General features: G+C 38.3%; 2 protein-coding genes across 7 annotated transcripts in view; one reads left to right on the top strand and one right to left on the bottom strand.

The window, feature by feature from the left end:
• The window catches only part of luc7l (LUC7-like (S. cerevisiae)), a 134,937-nt gene extending 134,720 nt beyond the window's left edge, over positions 1 to 217 (bottom strand). For 3 of the 4 annotated variants that reach the window (XM_073060819.1, XM_073060820.1, XM_073060821.1), the window contains exon 1: positions 7 to 217. In XM_073060819.1, coding sequence (XP_072916920.1) covers positions 7 to 67 — 61 coding nt within the window. In that variant the 5' untranslated portion in view covers positions 68 to 217. The remainder of the gene's footprint in view (positions 1 to 6) is intronic. The other variant, XM_073060822.1, reaches the window with a different exon arrangement.
• Positions 1 to 17,333, top strand: part of fam234a (family with sequence similarity 234 member A) — a 32,667-nt gene that overhangs the window by 398 nt on the left and 14,936 nt on the right. Inside the window, exons 1-9 of one of the 3 annotated variants that reach the window (XM_073060815.1) lie at positions 301 to 408; positions 3,903 to 4,269; positions 4,571 to 4,681; positions 6,877 to 7,065; positions 8,317 to 8,447; positions 9,839 to 9,998; positions 13,125 to 13,275; positions 13,571 to 13,717; positions 15,939 to 16,020. In XM_073060815.1, the coding sequence (XP_072916916.1) occupies positions 3,999 to 4,269; positions 4,571 to 4,681; positions 6,877 to 7,065; positions 8,317 to 8,447; positions 9,839 to 9,998; positions 13,125 to 13,275; positions 13,571 to 13,717; positions 15,939 to 16,020 (1,242 nt within the window). In that variant the 5' untranslated portion in view covers positions 301 to 408; positions 3,903 to 3,998. Of the gene's footprint in view, positions 1 to 300; positions 409 to 525; positions 683 to 3,902; positions 4,270 to 4,570; positions 4,682 to 6,876; positions 7,066 to 8,316; positions 8,448 to 9,838; positions 9,999 to 13,124; positions 13,276 to 13,570; positions 13,718 to 15,938; positions 16,021 to 17,333 lie in introns of those variants that run through there. The other 2 variants (XM_073060817.1, XM_073060816.1) reach the window with 2 other exon arrangements.

The following is a 17,333-nucleotide window of genomic DNA, read 5'->3' on the forward strand; positions in this document are numbered from 1 at the left end:
ACTTACCGTCCCTGGATGTGCCCATTAACTGGTCCAGCATCGCTCTCATTTGAGCTTGAGCAGACATTTTATTGTTTCAAGATTAGTTTGTTAATTGTAAAACAATATGTTACGTGCATAAATGTCGGAAACACTGCGCCGTGAATCCGAGGCCTAGTCGGCGCTCTCCCTCGGTAACGTACCAACCTTCCGGGCACTCTCACAACGATCAAACCGTGAGGGTTGTCGGGAGTTGTAGTATATATAAAGATCTTGTAATTGTAGCGTGAGCGGAAATTGACTACAATACCCAGAGAGTATCGTGAACTAAGTGTGCATGCGCAATGCTCGTCCTCTAGATGAGACGGACGTGACAGTGGTTGAAAACGTTGGGTGGAGAATTGGAATCGGTGACTGCTGGTGTTTGTAGTAAGGAATCGTTGGATCAATGTTTAAATATTATGCAGAGGGGTAGTTGTTATTTGTGCTACCATTTTGGTCTCTTTGGGTTGGAAAAATGACGATTTTATTTTGCTGTCATTTTATACCTATGAGCCTATTATGGAATGAATCCTGTAAATCTCGTGATAAGAAGTTTACCAATTAAAAACGTATAATGAAATCAGTTGAAGATGATTCACAATTTAAAGGGAATGTATTATCAAGGCAAGAAGTTCAGTTGATACTGGAAATCTAGAGTAACGTATGTGTGTCTCTATAAGTAAATTACTGTGCAAAAGTCTTAAGCATTCTAAGTTTTTATAATTTTGTTTTAGATTTTTATGTTTTGTCTTCTGTATTCATGTGCCACTAGAAAAGAGTACTTGTTAAATTTATAAACATTCATTTCCAAAAAAAATTACAGATTTTTTTTCTGTTTTGTTAAATGGCATATTAAGTAATGTCCACTTTTCAAATAAAAACTTGATTACTTTATAGGTATGGTTAAATAAAAATAGCAAACAGGATGCTAATGATCAATGACACAATGAGTTGAATGAACTAAATGATAAACTGAAACAGAAATGGGTGTAGGAGGAATCAAACTGGGCAAAGACCAACCAAACATAAAAGGTCAGGATGTGGCAGTTTTGACAACTGAATCTTCCAGTCATCAAATCTTGCATCATGGTAAGAGTGAGCCTAGTAACAAGACATAGGGTGGTCATTGTGTCTCTCCCAAGCAGAAATTTCGCAGCAGACAGGAGTTTTAAGATGTGCTGTCCAAGCTCTTTGGAAGAAGCACAAAGTAACGGGCAAGGATGAGGACCAGAAACACAGTGGTCATCCATGGAAACTGAGCACAGCAGATGAGAGATACATCTTCTTAATCAGAAGAGGTCCAGCACTGCTATCAGCTCTGAACTAAGAGAAACCACTGGAACTCAAGTATACCTCTTTACAGTCCAGATTAGTCTTGTTAGAAGTGGCATTCATGGAAGAGTTGCTGCCAAAAAGCCATTCCTCCGAGGTGGCAACAAAGCCGAAAGATTCACCTACACACAAAAACAAAGACAAGGGTGCTGAACAAAGGGAGCAAGTGCTCTGGACCGACGAGTCAAGATTTTACATTTTACACAAACAGGAGCAGTTTGTCTGTCGAGCATTACATGGCTAAGTGCCTGAAGCCAACAGTGCAGTACGGTAGAGGTTCCCTGCAGGTTTGGGGCAAATGGAGTTTGTGATCTGATCAGAATCAAAGGAATCCTCAATGCTGAGAAGTACAAGCAGATTCTCATCCATTGTCCAATACCACCAGGGAGGTCTCTGATCAGTTCTAACTTCATTCTGCAGCATGACAATGATTCCAAGCACACGACCTGTGCAGAAGAACTATGGCAAGTTCTCCAAGATGCTTCGAGCAACCTACCAGCCGATTTTCTTGTAAAACAGCACAACATTGGACCAAGAGAATTGGAGCAATTGTACAGGCAAAGGGTGGTCACACCAAATATTGATTTGATTTAGTTTTTTTTACCATTTACTGCTCCTTCTAGTATTTTTTTGATATTTATAAACATTTCATTTCATTATGGGTGAGTGGGACTACAACTAGAGATCGTGGGTTAAAGGTGAAATGTAAAAATGTTTAAGGAGAACATGAAGGGAAAGCTCTTCATCAGAGGGTCATGAGAGAGTTGAATGAGTTGCCAGTGCAAAAGGTGCTTGTGTCCTCAATTTCAGTGCTTAAGGGAAGTTTGGAAATATACATGGATAGTGGGTATATAGAGGGCTCTGGTCCCATGGTCCTGATGCTGGTCAATGGCCAGTTTAAATAATTCTGCATGAATTAGATGGGCCAAGGGGCCTGTTTCTGAGCTGTACTGTATATAACTATGAAAGCATCTTCACTTTACAGAATTTTTACACATTAAGTGTGCGTGTGTGTCTATATATCCACTGTATTTCAAAAATCATGTGCGCCATGATATATATGCATGATTCTCGAAATATGACGAGATTTCTATACGGAATGAAAGATGTGTTTCATAAAGATAAACTTGTTTGATTTCTTAGTTAAGTTTATACCGTCACTTTCAATTTTAAACATGGAAAAATGTAGCTTAGACTTGAATAATATAAAATATTATTCTTCATGTTGCAAATATTACTAGATAAATGTATCTGAAATAATACTAGATAAATTTCTTCTGTCGTTTTTGTTGGGTCAATGTCTTTCTGAATCATTGGTGTTTATGAAAAAGCTTAAATGCAACTAATCTAGATAAAAGTAGAAAATGTAGGAACAGTTCAGTTGGCCTTTAAGCCTCAGAACAGAGAAAGAAAGAAAATTGGTTACCTTAGGTAGCAGAGGAGGGGAACAAAGAAAATTTCTACAATAGTGTGGCTGTTAAAGGCAGTAAACTTATTTATGTAAAATATTACTATTGTTGTGAAATTCATGACATGTCAGCAGGCTAGAATATACAGATAAAACAAAAAGGAAGAGAGGGATGGTTGGCAAAAATATGACCTCTGCTCTGGAGAAACCAGAGCAGATTGGGTTACGCTACCAGATAGGGTTATACAAGAGACAGCAGATGCTGGAATCTGGAGCAAAAAAAATCTTCTGGAAGACTTTAGCCCTGATGTAGGGTTTTGACTTGAATCATTGGTAATTCCTTTCGTCCCACAGATACTGCTTAACCCGCTGAATTCTTCCAGCAGATTGTTTGTTGCTGCAAAATGGGTGATTCAGGTACAAAAGGCAGCAGATGCTATAATCTGACCAAAAATAAATTACTGGTGGAAGTCAATGGGCCAGAGTTCTGATACAGAATCTCGTCCTGACGTAGGGTCTCAACTGGAAATATCGACTATCCCTTTGTCCTGACAGATGCTTTCTGACCTGCTGACTTCCTCCAGTAGTTTGGATTTTGCTGCTGATTGGGCTATAGATGGCCCAAGTCTGCTCCTATGTCTTATGGTCTTATTAAGGCAGAGATTGATAGGTTCTTGATTGGACATGGTATCAAAGGTTAAAGGGAGAAGGCCGGGAACTGGGGTTAAGGAGGGGGGGTGGGGGGGAAGGATCAGCCATGATTGAATGGCAGAGCAGTCTCGACGGGCCAGATGGCCAAATTTATGTTTTTCATGTTTCCAAAAGTAATGCTTGTATATCTAGAACTAGTTTCTGTAATAAAGAAGTTTCTCATGTCACTTAATAGACTTTTCTGTTGCACCAGTGACGTAAGTGTGCTGATTACTTTTTTTTGAGGTGTTGTGTAACTTCCTTTCTGTTGGTGAGTCTAATAAACCGTGGTTGTTTGGGACTTGAAATTATATTTTCTGGAAGATTTTTGCAAAATGATATTGAGCAAATAGAAGGGATTACTTTCTGCTGAATGGATATTCTTTCAACTGACGTTCACAGTGACAAAAAGGTTTATGTGTTGTGTAAATTCCGTTTTTAACCTTTACAGGAAGTGTACTGGCAAGGAGAGGAGAGTTGCTCCAAGAGGAAAAAAATGTTTTGAACAAGATACTCAGCTATTCCTATTGTGATGTAGACCAGGAATATGACTGAAAACAAAGATTTAGAGGCAGAGATACATCCTCTGAAAAATGAAGAAGTCAGAACTCAAGACTTGAATGAAGCTTCTGACAAGCCCAAAGAAACCAAGTCCAGGAAGGTTACAAAATTTCGTCAGCTGTCCTGGTGGAGAACTGCTGCCTTTTTCTTGGTGTTATTTTTATGCCTCATTGTGGTGTTTGCATTTTCCTTCGTAATTCCGTGCCCAGTGAGGCCTTCATCACAAAGGACATGGACCAGAACATTTGAAAATGCAGGTAAAGTTAAACGTGTTTCTTATCATTCTCAGATCTTGGATAATTACATTAAAATAATAAGAGCAATATAGATTTAAATGTTTATCATTTTAAAGAAATATAACTTTATTGTATGTTAAATTTTACTTGTAGCTTTACCGACAGGTCATTGTTCCCCTTTCAAGATTTCTAAAAGCAGTTTGGTTATATTTTCTTGTATTCTTGCTATTTGAGAAGAAACAAACATACTCATTAAACACATTCATTAAACAGAAATAAGATACTGAGACCTGAAAATATTTTTTCATTTATTTTATTTCAGTAACTTACCCTTTTCTCATACTGTGGGATGCGAACAAAGACAAAGTTGCAGATGTGATGTTTGCGTTCAAGGATGCCAACGACACTAACAATGGGTCATGTTCATCTGACGGTAAGGGACGATTGTAGTTGTGTGTGATATTTTTGTTTTGCTTTTATTATTATGTTGGTACTCCAGTTTCTGTATTACTTCACTTTGCTGTTAGCTTGATGCCTTCACTTTTTCAGATTGCTGATTTTCATAATTAAATCAAGCTGGCTGTTTATGTATTGAAGGTCATGAACCTTTTGAAAAGTTATTGATAGTGAACCTAACAATATCCTCTTCCTTCGGTATTCTCACCAACTGGCTTTACTACTTTTCCATTAATTAGAATATAATTTGAAGGCAGTATAATAAGATTCAGAGTTTTCTCATTGTACTAATTTTACGAAGGAATGAAGAAAATTATAAAATATCACACTTTTCTGAAAAATATCTTGGCATATTCCAAAAATTTGTAGTTAATTTCTGTGTATCACAATCTCGGTCAAACAGCTTACATTTTTCTTACAGTCCTTCTTCCCTGGAGTTCTTTGAGGGGGTAACCAAGTGGCAGATGATAGTGGGGTATTGGCTGGTGTCTATATGATCTTAGCAAGATCTTGATGCGATCCCTAATGGCAGGCTAGTCTGGAAGCCAATTAGATTTATAATTGGCCCCATGGTAGAAAGCAGAGGGTGATGGTCAAGAATTGTTTCTCAGACTGGAAGCCTGTGTCCAGTGGAGTGCCACAGGTGTTGATGTTGAGACCTTTGTATTTTGTACTTTATATAAAGTACTTGGATATGAATGTACAAGGCATGGTTACTAAGTCTGCAAATGATACTGAAAATAAGTAGTGCTGTATGTAATGTAGAAGGCTATGAAAAATTACAAGCAGGGAATTTGATTAGCTAGATATGTGGACTGAAGATTGTTAAATGGCTTTCAATTCAGGAAAAAAATGTGAGATAACTCTTCTTGGGACACTAAACCAGGAAAGGTCTTGTATTGTGAATGTTAGGGCCGTGGGTATGGTTGTAGAACGGGGGATCTAGGAGTGCGTAGTATGCTGAAAGTGGCCACACAAGTAGACGGTGGTGAAGAATTTATTTAGCATGCTGGCCTTCGTCAGACAAGGCCTAGAGTTTAGGAGAAGGGGTATTAAGTTGCAACTATATGTCATTGGTGACACTGCACTTGGAGAATTGTGTACAGATTTGGTCGCCCTATTATAGAAAAAACATTGTCAAACTGGAGAGGCTGTAGAAGATTTTACGTGGAGTAGAGGGTCTGAGTTGGAAGAAGAGGTTGGCAACACTGGATCTTTATTCCTTGGAGGATGGGAGAATGAGAGGTGGCCTCATAGAAGTTTATAAAATCATGAGAAGCATGGTTAAAGTGGATGGTCATAGTCTTTTCCTCAGCATTGAGGAGTCCAAAGCAGAGGGCACATATGCAATAAGAGGGCAGAGATTTAAAAGGGACCCAAGAGGTAACTTCTTTACACAGAGGATAGTGAGTACCTGGAATGAGCTGGCAAAAGAAGTAGTTGAGCCAGGTACAGCTGCAACATTTAAGAAGTATTTGGATAGGAATATGGAGGGGAAGGGTTTGGAGTATTCTGGGCTAAACACGGGCAGCTGAGACTAGAAAGAGGGATGTTGTGGTTGGAATGGACCATTTGAGCCAGTTTTCATGCTGTATGATTCTATAACCTGATAGAGGGATGAGTGACATAGGGTGAAAGTACATAGTCTTTTACTCAGGGAGGGGTGCTAAAAATGAAGGCATGTTCAAGATCAGAGGTGAGAGATTTGAAAGGGGCATCAGGGGCAACTTCCCTTTGAAAAGGGTGCTCCATATTTGGAATGAGCTGTCAGAACTAGTGGTTGGGATGGGTACATTAGCAACATTTAAAAGCCACCTAGATAAGTACTGGATCGGAGAGTTGAAAAGGGTTATGGGAAAGATGCAGGCAAATGAGACTAGCTCACTGAACAACACAATTAACGTGGACATGTTGGGCCCCAGGGCCTGGTTCCACACTGTATGTTTCTATGACAAATTGGTGCAATTGTGAACTGGTGGGGTTACAGTATCAAGAGTGATTCTTACTTCGAAATTTTACATCTTAGATCTTCGTAATCTCATACACAACTTGAGCTGCAAAGGAGAGGTATATTTTTTTTACAATGTTTTTTAATTTCCTTGGCTGTATGTAAATACTTAATGGTATAATAACTAGTTCCCAGTTAAATTTTATTCTGGCTTGCTTTTTCAGAGGGCCTTTCCCATCCTTGTGCACATCTAACACTTCTCTCCGGAACAAATGGGAGCCTCCTTTGGAAGACAGCTATAACAGAGGATATTCAACACATTGAATGTGGGCTACAAAATCTCGGTGGTACGAAGTCTTCAGGGTGCCTAGTTATTGGAATCAACCAATACCTTTCTACAATCAGTTCTTCTGGTATATATTTTGAGTATATTTAACTTTATGATAGTGTTCTCTGAAGAAGATATTCTTCTGTTAATGATGGGCAACCACCCTGCTCTCTCTAACTCCTATTCGTTTAAAGGCAAAGAATGGGGAGGCTAGTACTTCCCTGCTCACTGGAGAGAGGATATCATCTGGAAATTGGGGATGGTGAGGTGAAACCTTTTCCATATTCTGATTTTGCCTGTTAAGTTCAGTGTTATTTCTATTCAACACATTGAATGCAGCCTACAAAATCTTGATGGTCTTCAGGATGCTTAGTTATTGGAATCAATCATTACCTTTCTATAATCAGTTCCTCTGGTATATATTTAACTTCATGATAGTGTTCTCTGAAGGACTTTATCATAAACATTATGAATAGTTACAGTGACATAATCATGGAGCAGTTATTTAAATAGATTAGTTAAACTAAGATTTCTGTAAATATGAAAAGGTTCATAACCTATTAACTAAAACTGGAGAACAGGGAGGTTTTTTTTACTTAAGGAATTGAAAGGCCAATGGATAGAGATGATGAGAGAGTTTAAGAGGAGAAGGAGAGGGATAAGAGAGAGACGAGATGGGATGCTGGCAGGAACTGTGAAGCAGCAGGGAGATTGGAGGGGTGGTAAGAATGCAGGAAGAAATAGCAGCAATGGCAAATTTTCAACTGGATACGGACTGGTCTGTGATATGTGCTTCCTCAGACTTAGAGATACTCTTTTGTTAATGATAGCCAAAGAATGATTAACCACCATGCTCTCTCCAGCTCCTGTTCATTTTGATGGCAAAGAATGGGGATGCTAGTACCTCTTCTCTGCTTACTGAGGAGAGGACATGACCTAGTAATCAGGGATGGTGAAGTACAACACTTGCTTTTATTGTGAACCTGTAGGTGTTTTACAAACATAGGTGTGCTGCAGTGCACAGGCATGAAGTCCAAGATTGAATGATGTTTGGTTCCCCGTGATCTGGCCCATTAATTTTCACATAAGCAGTTTTTTTCTTTAGATTTTGTCAGGTTACTCAACATGCATTTCATGTACTTTAATTTTGCATTGTGTCCACCTTAATACAATAGCAGAAAATGAAAAAGTTAAGATTTTAATGGTTTAGTTATAAGAGAAGTGGATAATCCAGCATGTTGATTGCTAGCAATTTCTAAAACCAATCTAAACCTTTATTTGGCCTTTGATTTTTCATGAGTACTTTAAAAAAATTGCCTTGTGCCTTATATTTAAGGTGAAACATTGTGGAGACTCAATACCAGTCTTACTGCTGACCTTTCAGTGATTAGTCCTGCACTGGTGCTTCCAGACCTAGATGGTGATGAAGTTGGAGATTTTTTGCTGTTTTTTGTACCTGCTGATCAGGTATGGGAAATAATTACTTTGATTGCGATAAGGTGAATGTCTGTGGTTGTTGCATACCAAATATGCACCTTTTTTGTGTAGAGAAACAATAATAATAAGTAGGTTGCCTTTCTTTAACTTATAAGTTACTGAAGCCATCTTGAGCCACATGGTCATTTGCCCACTCGAGCCATGCTAGAATTTTGTAGAACAATCCTGTTGGTTTCATTCTCCTGCTCTAGCCACCTAGCCTTGCAAAGTTAATGATCTCCTACCTATCTAATTTTCTTCTTCAATCATTAGTAGCCTCTGCTTCAGTGACTTGTATAGGCTAAGAATGCCAGTTTGATACCACTTGCTATATAAAAACAATCTGTGGGTTCTTCCTTGCATTCCTCTATATTTTTGCCCGAAGCATAAAGTTTGTGTCCATTGGCCCTTCAATTATTGGCTCATAACAACAGCTTTTGTTTTGTCTACCCTGTCTACATCTGTTGTAATCTCACACACATCAATTAAATCTCCCCTCATCTTCTAGGGAGAACAGATTCTCTAGCCTAACCTTATTGCTAGATCTCTTGCCTTTCATCATCTCAAATACTTGAGGACCTTTCCTAAGGTCTTCTTTAACATAACTATACTTCTATTTAATGTATCTATTTATGTAACCCAAGATGCCACATGATTCATTGACTACTCTTCCCTAATGTTCTGCCGTACAATGCACTCAATCCCCAGACCCTCTGTTCTTGCACAAACCTTTAGATTTGTGACATGTGGTATATATTGCCACTTCCCATTGCTTTTGCTGGTGAATTGCATCTATTTTTGTATTAAATTCCATCTGCCACTTTTCTGCACATTCTTCTGGCTTATCTCTAACTTGCAACTTGATTGATAAACCTCCTAAGCTTGGTATCATTGGACTGCCATGTAAGTTTCAAAATTTATCAACAGCATTTATTAAGGCGCCACGGTAGCGTAGCTGTTAGCACGACTATTGTACTGCTCAGGGCGTTCCGTAATATGGTGTTAAATTGTAGCGCTGTCTGTGAGTGGGTGCTCTGGTGTCTTCCCACAGTCCAATGACATAGTGGGTGGGTTAATTGGTCATTGTATATTATCCTATGATTAGGTTTGGGTTAATCCGGTTTGTTGGGGGTTGCTGTGGCAGTGTTGTGCAAAAGACCAGAAATAGGAAGGGCTACTCCAAATTGTTATCAGTAAAAAAAAAATTTTTAATAAGTTAATACTGTGGGGTTATTTATGTAAAGAATTATCAAACTGTAAAGTAATTGTTAATTACTACATAACTCCAAACACTTGCACTTTTGACTTTGTACAAGGTGTCTGCGTTGAATATGACTGGCAGATATGTATGCATTCAAAATGAGTTCTGTGTTTTCTTCTAGGGTATCTCAGTTAATACATCGATTTTCCTGCTAATATCTGGAAAGAATGGAGATCCCATTGGTGAAAAAGTGTACCGCAGTATTACCAAAGGTTTCATGCCTTCCAGTCCCCTGATTCATATTACCAATACTGGGGCCTACTATATTCTCTTTATTCAAGGTAACTGCTAAGATATCAGATTTCTATTTGTGTTTATTGTCACTTTTAATTTCTTGAAAAGCTATACTTAATTGAAGATACATTTACACAATTAATAAGGTTCCTGAAAAGCTAATTCCATTTTCGTCAGGTGGGCCAAAACACCAGGTGTTGGATTTTTGACAATGAAGCATCAGTGGCTAAATCTGCCTCCATGTGTAGTCATACACACAAAATTATTTTGGAACTCAGCAGGCCAGGCAGCATCTGAAGCATTTTGTGTGTATTACTTTGATTTCCAGCATCTGCAGGTTCTCTGTTGTTTGGGGACTATGTGTAGTTGGTAGTTTTAACTGAGGTCATTGTGAGCCTTTGTTGGAGTCCAATGGCCCATTTCACTTGTACTTTACAATGTTAAACTATTGGAGATGTTTGTATTTTGTTGATATGTTAAACTTAAGCTCTCTCTGCCTATCTTTGTGAAAAATGATTGAGAAATTCTCTTAAGAGCTTGACCAACATTTATTTTCAACAGACACAATCAAAATAAATCAACAAGCTGCTTATTTCTTAGTACAGTCGGTCCTCCTTATCCGCGAATTCCGCATGCGCAAATTCAACCAATCGCGAAAACCCGGAAGTGCTCTTCCAGCACTTGTTGTTCGAGCATGTGCAGACTTTCTTTTCTTGTCATTATTCCCTAAAAAATGCAGTATTACAACCATTTTGCATAGCATTTACATTGTGTTAGGTATTATAAGTAATCTAGACATGATTTAAAATATACGGGAGGATGTGCGCGGGCTATTGTGGATCGGGATTGAAAAAAATCGTAAGTTCTCTTACTAAGTAAGTCAGAACAGCTACATCCATTACTATTTAGCGTCAGATAGTCAAATGTTTGTCTTAGTATATAGTATATATTTTACCTTTCTATGCATATAAAACACTTAACGTATGTTTCAGCGCTGAGCTCGGGAGCCAGTGACAGACCGTTTTCGAGTGCGCTTTCCATCTGGCCGGGTTGATGTGGAGGATCAAAAACCCAAAACCCAATAATTAAACCACTGTGTTGCTTAGTAATAATTGTAGCTTTCATTGGGACAGAGGCTTTCTCACTTTATCCTTTAAAATTGTTCTGATCGTTGACCGACGTAGCCTAACGCTTTTCCAATGACCGATGGCGTTTCACCTCTTTCCGATCGCTTTATTATTTCCACTTTATTTTCAATCATGATCGTGATTATTTTCGCGAACAGAAACACTGTGGATTCAGATTTCTGCTGCCGGGTTCTAATGTCCACCACACTGAGTCAGGTTAAATAAGGTCTGGGGTTCCGCAGGGTCCTAAGGTCCAGCGCATTGAGACAGGTTGAATAAGGGACTTGAGCATCCGCGAATTTTGGTATCCGCGAGGGGTCCCGGAACCAATCCCCCACGGATAAGGAGGGCCGACTGTATGAAGCTGCTTTCATTCACAAAACATTTGTCATTGAACTTAAATTTATTCATCGGCTGTATGATGCTTGGGAATGTTTAGGCGATTTAAAGGTTTTCCAGAAATAGCACCGTCCTAAAGGGTTTGAGTAATGTGTTGTGAACATTGGGGATCGAGGTTAGTTGTGACTGAGTGCATACTTTATTTTTTTTCTTGATTTAACAACCAATCAGTTCAACCCAACAGTGAATTACAGCTATCCTGTGATGCTGCAACACAGAGATGCATGCTAAATACCAAAAGCAGCATCTTTGTAGATAGAGGAAAATTATCCTACAAATCAGAATAAAAAATCCCTCCATCAGCTAAGGTACAGATTACCAAGTGCATACGGAGAACTAGCCTGAAGTATCTTTGAGCACCTTTGTCCACATATCCTAAGTGGGTGGTGCCACCCATGATCTCTACCATTTCACATTCAAACATCCAGCCAGGTTGGTTCAGTCAATGTGACACCAAAAAGAATAGACATATAATGAAAGTTTGGATTCTGATAAAAACTTATCTGTATTGCTGAAGATTTGCATATGTTCTTCACCTGCTTCAAGAGAGATTATGACAACATCCTTGATTTGGTAACATGGAAAATTGTCCAGGCTTGCTCTACCTTCAAACTTCATCAAGGCCCACCTAATCAATCTCTTTCCAGCTCATGCAGAACTTGCTTTTTTTTTTCTGAAACCCTAGTGCCAAAACATTATTTCAGAAAAGGATGTTACCATCAATTTCTGAGGAAAGTTGGATGGGGTTGACATTAAGGTAACGTACAACCAAATCTAGTACTGGGGGGGTGGGGGCATTAATATTGAAGTTGACTGGAGTTCTTTTTGAAAGCTATCTAGTGGTTAGTATATTTAGTAAACAGAACAATAGATGATCATTAAGGACCTACTTAAATCGTGGGATGAACAACAAAAAAAAATGAGTCTGAGTTGCAAAGAGGAGGTAGGCAGCTTAAATTACATAAACCTGTATATCTGTAAAGCAAAAATAATTTTATACTTGCTAACAACAGTAATGTCCTGTAGGTCTGCATTGATCATAAACTGGGTAAGAAGATGTATGTAGTGAGAGACCGCGAGGGTTATCACTAAAGCAGATTGTGTTGAAAGGAGATCATTTGTTATTTCTTCCCTCCATCTTTCTCCCTTAATGGGATGAATAAAGAAAACTATCTATCGTTGTAAACTGGATCATGACTGTTACTACAGAGTGAGGATGTGTACTACATTTCTTTAAGAAAGCACAGTATTGATCCATATGTTCAGGACATTGTGATAGGATTGGCTAAATGATAATTACCAAGTAAACTTCTTTAGTCTTTGTAAGTAGCCTAAACCTGCCTGTGCACAGCAACTCCCACAAACAGGAACATAATGTTTACCAGGCAATCATTTATTGGTGATGTTCACTGAAGTATAAATATGAAGAAATTTCTAGGGGTAACACACCTATTTAATAGCAAGTGATTGGTAAGTATGTCAAAAGTTCAAAGGAAATTTATTATCAAAGTACGTATATTCACTTCGAGCTTTTGATGTATTTACATATTTAAGTGCGTCTGGACTCTTGCCACCTACTTTATATGCAGATCATAGACCATCTAGTGCATGGAGTTAAAATAGAAAATTAATCTTCTAAATTTCCAGGAAATGGGCAAGGAGTGGCACTAAAAGATATTTATGCACAAGCAACTGGATTGCCACTTTCAACGTCGAATCTGAATCCAATATTAAAGAAATCGGATCCCGAATGGGAGAAAAAGACTGATACCGTGTCTAGAATGGTAGAAGTGTACAGGTGAGTTTCTGTTTGTGCCTATCTAATATTAGGGTCTTATTGCCAATAAACGATGAAGCCATAAATTAAATCAGGTTGGTTATTTTGAAAACAAAACTTAACAGTGTTTTAAAGGAAAATACCTTTTATTTGGTGAGTTTTTTTTTGAAGACCTAATGCCTTTTTATATGAGGACATTTAACAACTGTTGGTCAGCAGTGTAATTAAATATAACTAATAGCAATTTGGAGTAATGTCTGAATTGTTAATTTTTTAAGCATTTATTATTTTGTCCTTCCTTCTTTCTCCCTTCCAGTTCCCAGACTACGAAATATCTTCAGCCGGTTCATGTCCCAGGAAAGAATGCTGGCAAACTGCTAATTAGCACAAATGATACAGTTGAGCTTTTGGATGGACAGAACTTGCAGACCTATTGGTATCATAATCTATCACGGATTCAAGGGTAAATTTTTACTTAATTTCCAACTAAAACAGTAGATTTGTTTTTTTTTGGGGGGAACAGATGTGGGTATTAATGACAATATTAAAAGTTTAGGACCTTACTATCTCAAGTTTATTATTATCCTGTAAATCCTCAGTCGATTTGTACTGGCTGGTTGTACTTGTGTGGTTATATAAAGCAGAGATGTAACATGGTGTTGTCAGCTGTGGGTCAGTAAGTGGCTGTGTTATTCTTATCCTGCTCCAGAGACCATATGTTAATAGAAAACAATGGCTCACATAATAAATAGTCAAGTGGGATTAATCTGTTATAATAATAGCAGAGTCATGGCTTTGGGGGTGGAGAAGGCAGGATTGGGGTGTTATGGTACATGGGGAAGGATGGGTGCCTTCAGGGGCAGTGTTCATTTAGAAGAATACCGCATATTTGGAGAGGGAGTTTGCCCAAACAGGGAAGCACAATCTAATAGGTAAGAGCGGAGAATCTATGGAAATACCATTTCATCGATGGATGTATTCTATGGATTGCTCAACAACAAAAAGGAAAAGGAGGAGCAAATTTGTTGGAAAGTCACAGAGACATCCAAATTCTGAGATTATTAGCGTTGTGAGGGGGTTTCATATGAACAAAAATAATAAGAGGCACAGTGGGTAAGGAAATAACGGTGTGTTCAGGAGGATATCTGGCCCAGCAGGAAGGAGGACTTGCTTCTGTACAAAAGTGTGGAACAGGATTCTGTGGTGGAAGAGTTGGGGAGCAACAGCATTATATCATGAGCTTACAATAGTTATGAAATTGATATGAACTACTTTTTGGGAAAAATAGGTGAACCAAAGTGCCAATTTTAAGAATCTGATTTGGCAAATTGGAATCAAAGGGCAAGCAAAAGCCTGCAGATGCTGAAAATCTGGCATAGAAGAGAAAATGGATAGCAGAGGTGTCAGGAAAAACATAGTTTCAGGCCGATGATATTTCATCAGTTCTTGGCTGATTCAGTTGCTCATTGTCGAGTCCAGAGAGGTATTTTGGTTAAATGCATTACAATCCTCTGGGCTTAACATTCAGCTCAGCCATTCCAGCTATATATCTCAGGTTTAGTTTCTTCCTCTTCTGGTAGCAACACCTGCTTGCATCTCCTCTAGCATCTGCGTGTCCTCTGTTGTTAACTTTACCATCAACCTCCTTCATCTGGCTCCTCCTCCTCATTAGTATTGCAATCTTTACTGGTCTTTATTCTACCATTCATCTTTTCCATTTTCCTCACTGCTTCTTCCACTGCAATTTCCAACTACTCTTATCTCTGAACTTTACCTGTTCTGATGAAAGGTCACAAACTGAAACATTAACCAACGTGTTAATATCCAGCACTTTCTGTTTAAATTGGCAGTAAAGATCAGTGTGTAAAACTACTTTAACAAAGGGAGGTGGTTTGGTTGCATCGTGGGTGCATGCCATGAGGGGAAGAGGAAACGCCATTAAACCCAGAACTTGTACAAAGAGAAAGGAAGAGTCAAAGAAAGCAGGAAAAAGATGAAAGAAATAGTTTAATAACAACTGAACAACTAGGCTTGCAAGGCTCTTTTTGAAGAGGGGTTTGATAAGACCACACTTAAGAGTATTGTGTACAGCCTTGGTCTCCTTATCTAAGAAGGATTGTATTTCATGCCATTGAGGGAATGCAGTTAATGTTTACCAGACTGATTTCTGGAATGATAGGATTGTTGTATGAGGAGAGATTGAGCTTGTATCCGTTAAACCGTTGACGATTGAGAGAGAATATAATTCAACATATCCAATATGCTTCTCAGCTGGTTTTTAATGAAGTAAGTTTTCACAATCTGGAATGCACTGATGGAGAAATAATGGCAATAAATTCAATGGCCCTATTAACTGGATAAGTAGAAAAAATATTTCCACATTATGGGGAGAGGGATGGGCTGCATTGTTTTTACTTAGAGCCAGCACAGACTTTGTGGGACAAATTGCCTTATTTAATGCCAATATTTTGGGTTTCTTTGCCAATAAGTGTAAGCATTTACTGAAAGTTTTTAGAAAAAATGATCGTCAGCATTTCAAAATGTGTTGATTCATCACGATATATTGTTTTTAAGTTGAATGAAATAAGAGTAGATTACTTTTGACAAGATAACTTTATACAGCAATTTTTAAAAAATAGAATATAAAAATACTTTTTGGAATGATGCAAGATTTTTATTTACAGGGTGCCATTACCTGGTTATTTTAACATGGATGATGTGTTTGATTTTTTAATTGAAGATTTAATTGAAAAGGACAAAAAGAAGGTTTGACTATAATAAATACCTTTATATAATATCACTTGGAATATTTATATGAATTAACAAAACAAATAGTTCCATTTAATATCAGAGAATGTATACAAAATACAACCTAAAATTCTTGCTCTTCACAGACATCCATGAAAACAGAAGAGTACCCAAAAGAATGAATGACAGTAAAAATGATAGAACCCCAAAGCCCCCTCCTCTCCCCTCCCACGTAGAAGCAGCAAAGCATCAACCCCTTCCCCTCCCCCACAGTTAGGCAATAATGATATTTTAGCAATCATTATAATGGCTTAATCACTGCCTTACCCATTCATAGGGGTAATTTAATCAGTCCAATTTGTGATCCTTACTCTCAAAATACAGATACCCCTGTCAAAATCAGTATTTTGTGTAGATTTATATATGGTTGGTTAATGTGAATGAGTGGCAATAAATTCAGAGTCAACAGCATTTGGCTGAAGTCATATAAAAGCCATATTATAAAGAAACATCTGTATTCATCAAACTTACAAGGGAACCTTTTGGGTTTTATAAAATTCAGCAAAACAATGTTAATTTTTACTTAATTTGGTTTTCATTTCTGGGATTTGGGTGTGTGGATGGGTGGGGGAGATTGGTAGGAATAAATTGTAGTTATTATTTGAACATTTTAAATTAGATTCCGTAAGATTGTTGTAGCCGGGGTTGATAGTGGGGATAATCTCCCACTACCTATCAAATGTTACTAATGGTGTGCTTTTCAAATAACCTCTGACAACCAAGTCCAGTTCCTGACCTTCATGTGTAGCTTAGCTACTAAGCCTGGTAAAAGTGTTTCTCCTGACAGGAGAAGGGGCAAGGGCAGGTAACGTGCCTTAAAACCAGTAGCTTTGGGCAGAGGAAGCTCATCAGCCGTGGTTGAGAGCTCATAAGGAGAAGGAAAACTCTGATCTCAAACCTCTGCTGCATTGTGGCTATACCCACTCATGGGGGAAGGCTTTAGGAGTAAAGCCAAGGGAAAAATCTAGAGCTGAAGTCCCCAAGGCAGTCCCACGTTGAGTTCATGGAGAGGGGTTGCCTGCTACATGGGCAACAGCTTGCTCTCCATATCATACTGCCCTGGCTTGCATTTCACGTAGACAGCTGGGACGAAACATCCATGGTCAACTCCAACCCCAACCATCGGAGAGCCTCCCCTAAGTTCTGGATCCGCATGCTGTGCATAACAGCAACAACCAATCACGTTCATTAAAGATTATGTCTAAATGCCATTTTAAATAATTAGAGTGTTTGTATTAACTGCACTAAATTCTGATTGAAACAGAATCGTC

Source organism: Hemitrygon akajei, chromosome 11, assembly GCF_048418815.1.
Source record: "Hemitrygon akajei chromosome 11, sHemAka1.3, whole genome shotgun sequence".
Classification (NCBI taxonomy): Eukaryota; Metazoa; Chordata; class Chondrichthyes; order Myliobatiformes; family Dasyatidae; genus Hemitrygon; species Hemitrygon akajei.